The 13,268-nt window shown below is 34.8% G+C and overlaps 1 protein-coding gene across 9 annotated transcripts in view; it reads left to right on the top strand.

Moving 5' to 3' along the window:
- The window catches only part of UTRN (utrophin), a 580,797-nt gene that overhangs the window by 477,376 nt on the left and 90,153 nt on the right, over positions 1-13,268 (top strand). For all 9 annotated transcript variants that reach the window (XM_023183788.2, XM_023183779.3, XM_023183783.3 and 6 more), the window contains 4 exons: positions 392-660; positions 4,406-4,552; positions 7,316-7,394; positions 10,524-10,584. In XM_023183788.2, the coding sequence (XP_023039556.2) occupies positions 392-660; positions 4,406-4,552; positions 7,316-7,394; positions 10,524-10,584 (556 nt within the window). The remainder of the gene's footprint in view (positions 1-391; positions 661-4,405; positions 4,553-7,315; positions 7,395-10,523; positions 10,585-13,268) is intronic.

Consider the following 13,268-nt stretch of genomic DNA (forward strand, 5'->3'; position numbering starts at 1 on the left):
CTCTGCCGCCCGGGCTGGAGTGCAGTGGCCGGATCTCAGCTCACTGCAAGCTCCGCCTCCCGAGTTTACGCCATTCTCCTGCCTCAGCCTCCCGAGTAGCTGGGACTACAGGCGCCCGCCACTTCGCTCGGCTAGTTTTTTGTATTTTTTAGTAGAGACAGGGTTTCACCATGTTAGCCAGGATGGTCTCGATCTCCTGACCTCGTGATTCGCCCGTCTCGGCCTCCCAAAGTGCTGGGATTACAGGCTTGAGCCACCGCGCCCGGCCATGGAGTAATTTTTTCTTACTTTTTCTCTGTATACCTCAGTAGCATTGGTAGCACTCACACTTGGCTATTAAGAATATACAATCAGACATCCAAATTGTTCTTTTTCTTTTTTTTAATCACAGAATTGACTCCTGAGGAGAGAGCCCACAAGATTGCCAAAGCCATGCGCAAACAGTCTTCTGAAGTCAAAGAAAAATGGGAAAGTCTAAATGCTGTAACTAGCAATTGGCAAAAGCAAGTGGACAAGGCATTGGAGAAACTCAGAGACCTGCAGGGAGCTATGGACGACCTGGATGCTGACATGAAGGAGGCAGAGTCCGTGCGCAATGGCTGGAAGCCGGTGGGAGACTTACTCATTGACTCGCTGCAGGATCACATTGAAAAAATCATGGTCAGCATCATTGTCTTTGAAGGATTTTTAAGAAATGTTTTCTTGTTAAATACAACATAAATAAAGAGAGCCGCACATATAAATTGTTATAAGGGATTGTTACAAAGCCAACACTGCTGCAGCCTCACCCATCAGGAGTCAGGACCTTCCGTATGACCCTCACCATTGGAACCTCCTGCCCCCAAATAACAACTAATGCAACTTTTATGATAATCTACATTTATTTTTATTTTTTATCCAACTATGCATCTCTAGACAATATAGATTAAGTTTCCCTATTTTTAAAAAATATTTTTAATCTCCAGATTTCCCCTCTCTTCCTTTTTTCTTTTCTTTTCAGTTTATTTGTTAAAGACACCTCATTGTTTTGTATTGGTTCCCAGAGCCTGGATTTTGCAGAGTTGCGTCCTTATGGTATAGTCTCCAGGTTGTTCTCTACTCTGTATCTCTTGTAAATTGGTGGTTGGAGATAGAGATTTAATCAAAAGCACACTCTTTTACTGGGAACTCTCATCTCTAAATTGCATCTTTTTGTATATTAATGAAGAATTAGTGTAGCTATAAATTCTGTTTGTAGTCAGGAATTGACCAAAGCTATGGATGTTAGACCTATGGTTACCTCCCTTTTGGTCCCCATATTCTAGAACAGCTCCAGAAAAAAAGTTAAGAAAATTTAGATAATAAGAGATATAAGAGATGATTTAAAGTGTACCCCAAATCTCATTGACAGTGTAGTCAGATAAAAATAAGTACTGAATTTTGCTAAATATTATTAAATATGTCAAAGCAACTGGAAAACAAAATCCTTGGGGATAATCAGATTATGTCAACTCTCTGAAATTATCGTTAATCATTCTTATTTACAGAGTACACACCTTCTGGCAGGAGAATGGCTTAGGAGTCACACCTGCCAACAGACTGCCAGTTAGCACCTTTGATACCAGCAGATGTTCTGTTTTTATGGCAAGGAAGGCCACATAGTCTCTTATTCTGTTATAGGAAAGTGCAGTCATAACATGATAAATTGGTTCTTTATACTAGAACATACAGCAGTTCTGAAACCATTTTAAAACTTGCTTTATCTCAAGCCCCTTAATTTGGAAGCTCTTCAAAAACAAAAGATAAACTTTCTTGATACAAAGACTCCTCATTGCCATATAACACCTGACCATAAAATGAAAAACGAAAACCAAAGACCTTGTTTGTCAAAGCTTTTTTAATGTTTTAACCTGTGGCTTATATAGAGAAACATTATTTTTGGAGAAGAAAAATTTAAATTTCTTTTTTGTTCCAAAAGATTTTTAAAGCCTGTCTTGAAGTTATATTCTATTTTTTTAAAGTTTACTATCTTTTGAAATAAAATAGGCTATTATTTGAAATTATATGCATCTCAAAACGTTTTCTAGCATTTCATTTTTAATCTTTAATAGATAAAAAATAAAAAGATGGTGATTTTAAAAGCTAATTACAGTTCTTGAGTCCTCCAAGGTACCTACCCATGGAGAGAATTTTTTTTTTTTTTTTTTGAGACGGAGTCTCGCTCTCTGGCCCAGGCTGGAGTGCAGTGGCCGGACCTCAGCTTACTGCAAGCTCCGCCTCCCGGGTTTATGCCATTCTCCTGCCTCATCCTCCCGAGTAGCTGGGACTACAGGCGCCCACCACCTCGCCCAGCTAGTTTTTTGTATTTTTTAGTAGAGACGGGGTTTCACTGTGTTAGCCAGGATGGTCTCGATCTCCTGACCTCGTGATCCGCCCGTCTCGGACTCCCAAAGTGCTGGGATTACAGGCTTGAGCCACCGCGCCCGGCCATGGAGAGAATATTAAGGCATACAGTTAAAATCATGACTGAAGAAACCTTGAAGGATTTGAATTCTGTAATTGTTCTCAAACTGAAGCTGAGGGACCCCAGCCTTTTCAAACTCCAGAGTGAAACATTCCCTTTGCCCACCCTAACCCACACCTCCTCTTTCCCTGTGCTTCTATATTAATTGTGAATTTTTTACACTTATAATGTCTCTGTTACCATACAACTGCTCTTCTTATTTAATTGTATTTGTGTGTTTGCTTGTGTGTGCACATTCTGTAATCTATTAAAATGCCAAATCTGCAGCAACGGAAAAAAACTACCTCAGCTCTTCTCCTTCTATACTGCAGCAATTCCCATGAATTTGTATGCTTCCCTTCTTCTACCCTGTCTTTGAAATGTTGGTAGCTGCAGGGTTTGGTGATATTTCTTACTTTACACATGTTGACTTCAAAGTTCCAACATTCATAGTTCTTAACGCTGACTCTAGTCTCTTAAAGAGCCTCCCTACTTAAAGAGTGAACAATGTAGAAATGATGAAACCTGAGGGCCAAAGCTAATGGGATATTTATAACACTTACTACTTTTTAAATTTTTTTTATACTTTAAGTTCTAGGGTACATGTGCACAATGTGCAGGTTTGTTACATATGTATACATGTGCCATGTTGGTGTGCTGCACCCATTAACTCGTCATTTACATTAGGTATATCTCCTAATGCTATCCCACCCCCTACCCCCATCCCTACTACTTCTAATTTCAGTTTGGTACATTATTAACTGTAATTTTGTGGCCAATTTAAACTTAAACTGTTTTCCTTTAGTATCCCAGTTCTGTTCTCCATTCTGTTTTAGCTTAAATATTGCTCAAATATCATTTTGTGGGCCTTTGTCAATAGAAATTAATTCTGTCTCTTTTGGATTGCATGTCCTGTACTGAATAGTGAGCGTCTGTTCCCAAGCAGCTTCCATTCTTCGTTGGGGACATCAAGAATATGGATGCTCATAATTACAATTTCTGAGTGTTCTTAGTGAGTTGTTTTAATGATTCTAGACCTTGCTCAGAGGTGGCATTTGTCAATTCTAAGACTCATTTACCTTTTTTCCTGTAGACTCCACTCTTCCTGCCCAAGGCCTAACCACAGAGTGATTATAAATGATTTGGACAGGGATAGATCTTACCTCTTGAGTCTGTAATAGGCATAGGTTTCATGGTTAGGAATGTTGTTTCTGCTGGCCACTTTCTAACTTAATTTTAAGTGGAAACATGTTAAAATCAAATTGTTGGATTTGGTGAAAAAATATTAAGGCAGCTATGTTAAAACAGAATAAAAAGAAAATATGAATTACAAACTAAAGATAGAATCAACATTAGATATCAGTAAAGTGGAAAAATAATGGCACACATTTTCCAGAGTAAACTGCATATAATAAAAAGCATGAAAGGAAATACATGATCATTTAAATACATTTGAATTATTTTTCTCTTCACACACTTATTTACATTCTTTGGGTAATAAACAGTGACTTTTTGGTTATTCATCCAAGTTACCGAAGACCTGAATTAAGTCAGCTGTTGTTGAGTGGGCAACTGTAGTTGATTTCCTCTGAGATGGCCTTGCCATTTATTTGGAAGTAGAGTTCCAGGACCCCACATATACCAAAATTCATGCATACTTCAAGTCCCACATTTCCCCGTGGAACCTGCATGTACAAAAAGTCAGCTCTCCATATATACGTGGGTCTCATGTCCTGCAAATACTGTATTTTCCATATGTATGATTGAAAAAAATCTGTCATAAGTGGACCCAGGCAGTTTGGTTGAGAAAAATCTGTGCATACGTGGACCGATGCCGTTCAGATATAAGTTATTCAAGGATCAGTTGTACTAGCTTTTGTTATATTCTTTTCCGATAATATATTTTTGGTTCTTTTCTCCTAGGCATTTAGAGAAGAAATTGCACCAATCAACCTAAAAGTTAAAACAGTGAATGATTTATCCAGTCAGCTGTCTCCGCTTGACCTGCATCCCTCTCTAAAGATGTCTCGCCAGCTAGATGACCTTAATATGCGATGGAAACTTTTACAGGTGTCAGCTTATTCCCCTTTGTAATGCAGGCTTTCACCTTGGGTGGCCTTTAAACCCTACCTCACTATTCTACCACTCACCGTTTTCTCTTTCTTTATTGATGATATTTGATAATGAATTTAGCATGTGATGACATCAGGTATTTGTCTTTCAGTATCTTGAACCTAAAGGCCTCCTTTATTTGTAGAGTTTAATTCAATTTTTTGGTGTACTATTCACATGATATTTGTGGAAAATTGCAAAAGGTTAAATAAATCACAGTAATTGAAACCTGTGTTGGGTCACAGAAACATTTCTCACATAATGGCTCATAAAGGGGTCATTTTTCTTACTTTCATCATGTATTTTTTTGTTTCATTTTGAAAAATTAGGAAAGTCTCTATTGTTTTTCCTCTAACTGGTTGCTATTTAAATATCTTTCTTATTTTTTTCAAGATAGCACATTTATACCAGTGGTGTTTACCTTTAGTTCTCAGATTTCAGCTAATGCAGTTGGTTTAATGACTCCAGACCTTATTTAAATATGCAATTTTGATGTAGCGCATGCAAACATTTGAGAGATACAATATTTTATCATATAATAGATTTGCTGCATTAATTCAAATATCCAAGCACTCAATGGTTCATATTTTCGTAGTGAAATTGAAGAAGTAAGAAATTAGTGTATAATATTTTACAATCTCAGTCTTTGAAAAGAGTGTTAATAACCTAGGATTAGTAAAGCAAAATCTGTTAAATGTATACATGTTTTTCTAGTGGATGGAACACAGAAATATTTGCTCTTTATTCTTTTTTTTTTTTTCTTCTGCTTTGTTTCTCTAATTCATTATCTTCATGTGGTGATTCTTATGGTCCATCTTGATTTACTTCCCATTCTATTTCTGTTATCACTATTCCAATTAGAAGTCAGGGAATATGTTATACTTGAAAGAAGATATGTATTCAGTCATCCTTAACTATGATCCTGGTCACCTCTAGAGCTCAGATGTTAGTTACTGGTTGGATAAGAAGAGAAAAATCTGTGCTGGTGGGCAACACTGTTGAATTACAGGAGTAATATTTTCTTTACTCATAAAGTGTGGCATTTGAATGCTTTGAGGCCTTAATGAACAAAGTGCATACTAATGCAATTTAAATAGCTAACCAGGAGGAACTAGTGCTGTCCAGGGAACCAGACATACAGTTTCATTTAAGGACAGCTGCAAATGAGATTGTCCTTCTAAGTGGAACAATAACTAGCATTACATGACCAAGGCTAGAAAAAGGAAATGGAAATGTCAGTAGGCTATGTGCAGTTGTTATTGATTTGCATTTAGTTTCTCAGTTTAGTAACTCTTTACATTTTCATAATGCAGATAACTAACTATAGAATGTGTATTTTACAAAGACTGGGCATGGTGGCTCATGCTTGTCATCCCAACATTTTGTGAGGCTGAGGTGAGAGGGTCGCTTGAGGTCAGAAGTTTGAGACCAGCCTGTGCAACACAGGAAAAGCCTGTCTCTACAAAATAAAAATTAAAAAATTAGCTGGGTGGGGTGGTGTGTGCCTGTAGTCTTAACTCCTTGAGAGACTGAGGTGGGAGGACCACTTGAGGCTAGGAGTTCAAGGTCACAGGGAGCTATGTTTGTGCCACTGCACTCCAGCCTGAGCAACAGAATGAGACCGTGTCTCTAAAAATAAAACAAAAATAAAGATGTGGATAAAAGATGTAGAGTATCCAACCTGGGCAGCATAGTGAGACCTTGTCTCTACCAAAAAAAAAAAAAAATAACCCAGCGTGATTGCACATGTGTGTAGTCCCACCTACCTGGGAGGCTAAGGTGGGAGGATTGCTTGAGCCCACGAAGTCGAGGCTGCAGTGAGCCATAATCGTGCCACTGAACTCCAGCCTGGGCAACATAGTGAGACTCTGTCTTTACAAACAAAACAAAACAAAACCCAAAAATGTATATGAAAAAATATGGAGAGTACATTAATATGCCTGTACAAACTTAAATATATGTCTCAACCCCAAGCAGAGATGATCAGATACAAATTTGGAGGAAAATAAGATGTTGCATACTCACATGTCTTTTCATTCTCTGTTTATCTTCTACCACCTCACTCTATCCTTCTAACTAGCCACTATCTATGTACTGTCTATTTCTCTCTCTCTCTCACCATATATATATATATATATATATAATCTATTATCTATCTAGTTTCCTAGGCTTCTTTTTCATTTGCTCCCTATAACACTTTGTACCATCTTCCTTACAAAACAGAGATGAGTAGTCACTGATTCCATGACCACATTTTGACTTTAGAGGCTTTAGAGACAATGTACTGCCTTAGAGGCAATGCAGAGTAATAGTTAGGGCACAGATTCTGGCACTGTATGACCAAAATACAAGCAGGAGTGTTGCCACTCACTAGCTTTATGTCCTTCGATACCTCTTTGTGTTTTAGTTTCTTAATCTGTAAGATGATGATAAAAATAACTTTTACAGTTATTATGAAGACTAAAGCGTTAATTTCTATAAATTGCTTAGAAGGGTACCTGACTCTGTTTACTCTTATTTGAGGCCAGGAGTCCTTTTTTTTTTTTTTTTTTTTTTTTTTTTAACCATTACTCTGATACCAGAGACAGAGAAGGGGCCTATATAAATAATCATATCCTGGGCAATAGTATCATTTATTATAGTCTTTAAAGCAAAGATATTATTAAAGTTATTGTTTCAGAATCAAATTATTTCCTCTGTCTCATATGTGTATGTGTACAGGTTTCTGTGGATGATCGCCTTAAACAGCTTCAGGAAGCCCACAGAGATTTTGGACCATCCTCTCAGCATTTTCTCTCTAGTAAGTACTAATAAACTGGACTGATCACATTAATTGAATGAATTAGCATTTTCTTTCACTTTCATTGAAGAAGCCGTATTCCTTGCTATCAATATGTTTATTTAGATAGATGCATGTAAGGAGGTACTAACATCAATGAAAATATTGCTTAATGGTTATTATTTGTATTAATGTAATGACAACTGAGAAATCTTCAAAGTGGAATAGAAATGAATTCATCTTTAGCTATGGCTTTTCATTGGAACGTCTGTTATGATAACTAACATAGTATCATATCATCATTGCTATGTCATAGGCAAAGATTATGAACTTTTTCATAATATAGAAATCAGTTTTATATTTTAAGATTTTAAATTAATTTTTCTGCTTAAAAAGTGCCTATTTAAAATAAACCTTCAACTTTTAAAGTAAAAAAAATCACTCCCCATAAATCTTTAAGTGGGAAGATTTTGATTTATTAGGCTCACTGCGATTATATTTAGTTTTTCTTCTATTCAAGTATTGCATATGTAGCCAAACCACCTACATAGAATTTTATGTAATATTTTTCACCTGGAATTTTTAAATTTATGGACCATTCTTGAGATCTTGAATAAACAATTTGAGCTTCTACTTTATTTATCATTCACTGCTGAGGATACTAAAGAATGTAGGATTTATAGTCAAACAGATTGAATTTAAACATTCATTCTGCCACTTACCAGACCTGTGAATTTCTGAAGGTTGATTTCTTTGTCTTAAAATACCATATTACCTATTTCTTCTGATTGTTTTGAGAACTCAGTGACAAGGCATATCCAATTACACAAAGCACCTAGCACAGTTCTTGACACAAATGCTTTCAGTAAATATTAATTCCTTTCCTTTCATTTCCTCTGGCAAATATATGTAAGAAAGCAATTTGTTTCATTTAATTCAATTTAAGTAAACTTTAAAACTTAGGACAAAGCTTGTTTCTCAATCATGACAGTTTTTTTTTTTGCAACTATAACCATAGAAATAGCTAAAAAATACTACATCTTCTAACTACATTGATTACATTATATTTCCTCTTAATCTTTTTGTCACTATTAATAAACTGCCTTACTTCAGTTAAAGGTTGGGCTTTTCTTTTACAATTTCAAGAATCTTAATCAGTCATTTCCTGCCTCTTCCTGCCCTGTACCTCTCTACCTCTCACCATCCTCCCTGCCCCCACCCCTACCTCAACACCATATAGTTTTTCTGTTTCACAAACCTTAGACCTTAGCTAGTTAATCTTTGAGTGGTATAGGCCTTCAGGAATATACTGTGTATCTAGATGCCAGGACACATTTTTAAAGTCTGGATACCATCAACGTTGATGAAGTAAATAGGTTTGCTGTATAGTTATTAGATATTAAGTATTCCAGATTTCTAAAGCTCAGTTTCTCAAAATGTAAAGCTATGTACCAAGATCAAATGAAAGAGGAGTTTACAAAATAATTGAGACTGTATTTACAGTTCTAAGTATCAGTTATCTTTAATATTGATGAAATGCTACACTTTCACCTAGCAATCACTGTCATAGTAGAAATCAAGCACATATTCTTTTGGAAGTGAAATATTGTGAAATTTACACACATTTTGTGCAAGTCAAATGCATGGCCTTGTATTATCTAACACTGAGAGTCCAAGGAGGTGGAAGTTATTCAAATCAAAACAATTATTAAAATGAGTGGAGAAGTATAAACAAAGTCCCAATTAATAAATTTAATAATTGTTGTCCTTTGCTGCTTGGAATCTTTGGCTTTATTATATTTTTTGGACTTTAGCCATGATTATAAAAGAAGCCTGTTTAGTTAGGCACAAAATAAAAACTGACCTATTAGCCTGGTGCCAACGCTGAAATGAGGTTGGCTCTAATGAGAAATGTAACGTACCTACTTCCTCATTTCATCCCTTTTTTATACTTTGGTGGGCATAGATTGAGAAAAGAATATTTGCCTTTTATAAAGAGAGGAAGAATTGTTGAGTAGAAAAATTGCTCAACTGTTATTCAGAAATTGAGATCACATCTGATCTCGACCATTTATTTACTGGCTATCACTCTTTGGGCAAGTTATTTTATCTCTACGCATTTAGTTCCTCATCTTTCAAATGGAACTGTAATGTGTATCTTGCTGGCTTCCTTACCAAAAAGATATATTTGAAACTGCTTGACAAAGTTTAGAATGCTGAATAGTTGTAAGATATTAATGTGACATGAAATTGAGAAAAAAAGTATTGGTGACAACTGGCTTCATGAGGATCTGATGATATTTGCAAAGTATGAAAATTCAAAGTATTATCTGAATGTTTGTATTTGTTCATTTAGCAAAATTCTTTTATGGCACTAAATTCACATGTACTATTCTTCTTAAGTAAGTCTTAAAATAATTGGTTAATGTAGGGATAATGTATTTTTTATAAGTAAGAAGTAACTAGAATTGAAAAAAAAAGAAGTACCTCAATTGAAAAAACCCATAAAATCTCAATCATAGTAAGATCTAGTGCAAAAGTAGGAGACTGGGCTCTCTGTGTGTTTCAGATGAAAGTAAGAAATTGGAATTTTTCTGCCTAGACGATTGCCTTGGTTCTTCACAACTTTTTGCCTATTTTTAAATTTCCTCTTTTTAAATTTTGTAGAATTGAATTTATTTAAATGCCATCTGTACTCAGTAGCTCCTCCTGTGACTATGATGCAAAGTAAAGAATGTTATTAGTCATCTGGAAAATTCAGTCTTCAAAAATCTCATTTTTAATCTGGATATACCAGGTAAAATTAATTTTGGTTTTATCAAAAATATATATGGAGTACAGTTTCCAGATGGCACTAAGGTTTAAACTGTAGTATTTATAAACAACACCATTTGAAAATTTTAAAGTATTTTTATCAACAGGTTAAATTAGTTGGCATTAGACCTTGAACCTGTATTGTTTCTTGTTTTACTTCAAATGAATCCTTAAAGCCATATTTTGTTTGACCCACTGGATCTCATAATTATAGGAATCCAGCTCAGAAACCAGAGCAGTTCATTGAATTTGCTATAAAATGCTCAGTTGTTTTGCATTAAGGTGTAAGACTTTTTGGTTTCCAGCGTTTCCAATAATCTCCCTTTGTTTCCTCAGCATCAGTCCAGCTGCCGTGGCAAAGATCCATTTCACATAATAAAGTGCCCTATTACATCAAGTAAGTTGATTTTAATTCTCCCTTATAATAGCAAGAAAATCATGTTTTATTGATAATTTAAGAGGCTTCTCCCCCCATAACTTTTAAAAATGGAATTCAGTCCTGTTATCTGAAGGAAACTATTATATATTTAATATTAAAAAGAAACTAGTTTTAACATGATAATTATATTATTCATTTATTAGGTTAGGGATATAGGTGTGTTTAGCTGATATATTTTAAAGTAGAGATTAAAATATCTGGAGACAGACAATAAGCTATGATGGCTCTACTGTACTCCAGCCTGGGCAACAGAGTAAGATCCAGTCTCTAAAAAATTACAAAAAAAAAAAAATTGGAGAAAATGACAGAATTTCAAAATACTCTTGACACAATGATATTTGTCAAACTGTACAAATTCTAAGCCATTTTTCCTCCTCCAAGAAAATCCGTATAAAAATGTCTTATACTCTTCTTATTTTATTCCACCAGTAGGAAATAATGATTTATCATGAAAAAGTTAAATATTGTCAAGTTTTTCTTTGTCTTATAGAAGTTATCTGCATTATTAGCATAGGCTCATCATTCTTTGATTTTGTTGTCCAGTTAGTTTCTCCTTCTTGCATACTGTTTCTTCTTCTTATATGACATTTTATAAGTTTTGTATAATTTACACAGGCTCTTAGTAGGCCTTGATCCTTGGCTTAGGGCTATATATTGTCATGGAACAGAATGATAAAATACTACTTCTGCAGTCCCTTGTGGTGTAACTTAGTAAAGATATTAATTTACAGTGTGCTCTAGTGATGAGTCATAGTTCACCCTATTTTATGTGTCAGATGAACAGCATCATAATCATGACAACACTTACTTATTGTCAGGAGACAGCTCTGTCTCAGGTTAACTGTGTGACCTCAGGTAAGTCACCTGAAGATCTCTGGGCCAAGTTTCCTTTATATCATTTCTAAGATGGAGTGTGGTATCTCCAAAATCTATGCAAATGCTAATAATCTGCTCTTCCAATATACTTCCTGAAAACATTGTGTGAAGTCCATGTTAGTGAAATCGTGTTTTCTTAATAATTTTTTATTTCAGTCTGAGATGTAAGCTCAGAGTAAAAAACAGGTTTGCCTAATATATAATAAATATAATAAGCAATTTATGTTTAACTTAAAAATATAATAAATATAATAAGCAATATATATTACATTATCTTATGCGAGTTTAATATTTTTATCAGTGTATAACCTACAATGCACTGAGTTGTGAACTGAGTTGAGAACAAGGTATTGAAGCAATTGATTGGTGTCAAATTTGCCCACGTAAGAATGGAAAGAGGTCAGATGCTGGATAAGTTGGCATATCTCTAGTGAAAGAAGATGTGATTATCTAACTGAAAACATTTAAAACTGTTTACATTTTTATTGTACACTATAACAATAATAATAGTAATACTATTAGAGAACTTTAATTCGCTTGGGTGAATATTGACTTGATTTTAATATTACAAATTTAGATATAAATCTGATGTACTGTGGTAGGCCTGCATCCTAATCCCTGGTACCTATGAAAATGTTCAGTTACATAGCAAGGGAGAATTAAGGTCGTAAATGGAATTAAGGTTGCAAATCGACTGACCTTTAATTAGGGAGATTATTCTGGGATTATCTTGATGGGTTTAATGTAATCCTAGTGGCCTTTAAGAGTGACAGAGGAGACAAAGAGAGATTTAAGGATGCTAACTACTAGCTTGGAAGGTAAAGGAAGCGGACATGATCCCTAAATGCAGGCAACTTCTAGAAGCTGGAAAAGGCAAAGAAATGGAATTCTCTCATGGGACCTCCGGAGAAGGAATACAGCCCTACCAACTTTGATTTTATCCCAGGGAGACTTTTCTGTAGCAGCAATAGAAAATTAATGCATGTACTATGCAAAAATCAAGAAGATCATGCAAATTAATTGAAATTAATTACTTATTGAATTGACTTAGAATCCTTTATCATCTGATTTTTAAAAAATGCAAACTGGATCTAGTTTATGGGTTTTACGAGATAAAGAAAATATTAAATCTCTTGCTTTATGTTTCTATCATGATTATCTGTGTGTGGCACTTTTAAAGTGCATCGTTAATTTTAGCTCTTTTTTAAAAATGAATTTCCGTATGTTCAGGTTAATTATATACAACTGAGAATTAAATTGTCTAAATCAGAATTTCTCTAGTTCAAAATGTTTATAATTTTGGAAGGATCTAATAGGATTGTGTTCTTATTCTTATGGGGCAGAATTCTTATGGGGCAGATTGGCAGAGTAAAAGTTAGCTTTACCTGGCTAAATATATGTTGTTTTAGTGTTAAATGTCTTTTAAGTCTTTCAAATTTTTACAAATGTGCCCATTTGTATATAGCAAATTCCCATTTTCACAAAACTTGTTTAACCAGGATCTTTCATTGTGTAATTTAACAGTTTATTTCCTCATGAAGAAGGAACATCAAATTCTGAAGGTAGAGTTATAAAAGCCAGTATTTATGTGTGAAGAATTGTTATGAAAACAAAATTTAATTCCCAGATTAATAACCAAGCAAACGGTGAATGAAAAAGCTTTTAATATACACTTTCTTTTGCATGGCTTCAAAAGTAGAAGAAAAATGTTTAAAACAAATTTCACATGATTGCCATGCAAGGATAATTCCCTGGGGCAAATTTAG

This window comes from Piliocolobus tephrosceles, chromosome 5 (assembly GCF_002776525.5).
Source record: "Piliocolobus tephrosceles isolate RC106 chromosome 5, ASM277652v3, whole genome shotgun sequence".
Classification (NCBI taxonomy): domain Eukaryota; kingdom Metazoa; phylum Chordata; class Mammalia; order Primates; family Cercopithecidae; genus Piliocolobus; species Piliocolobus tephrosceles.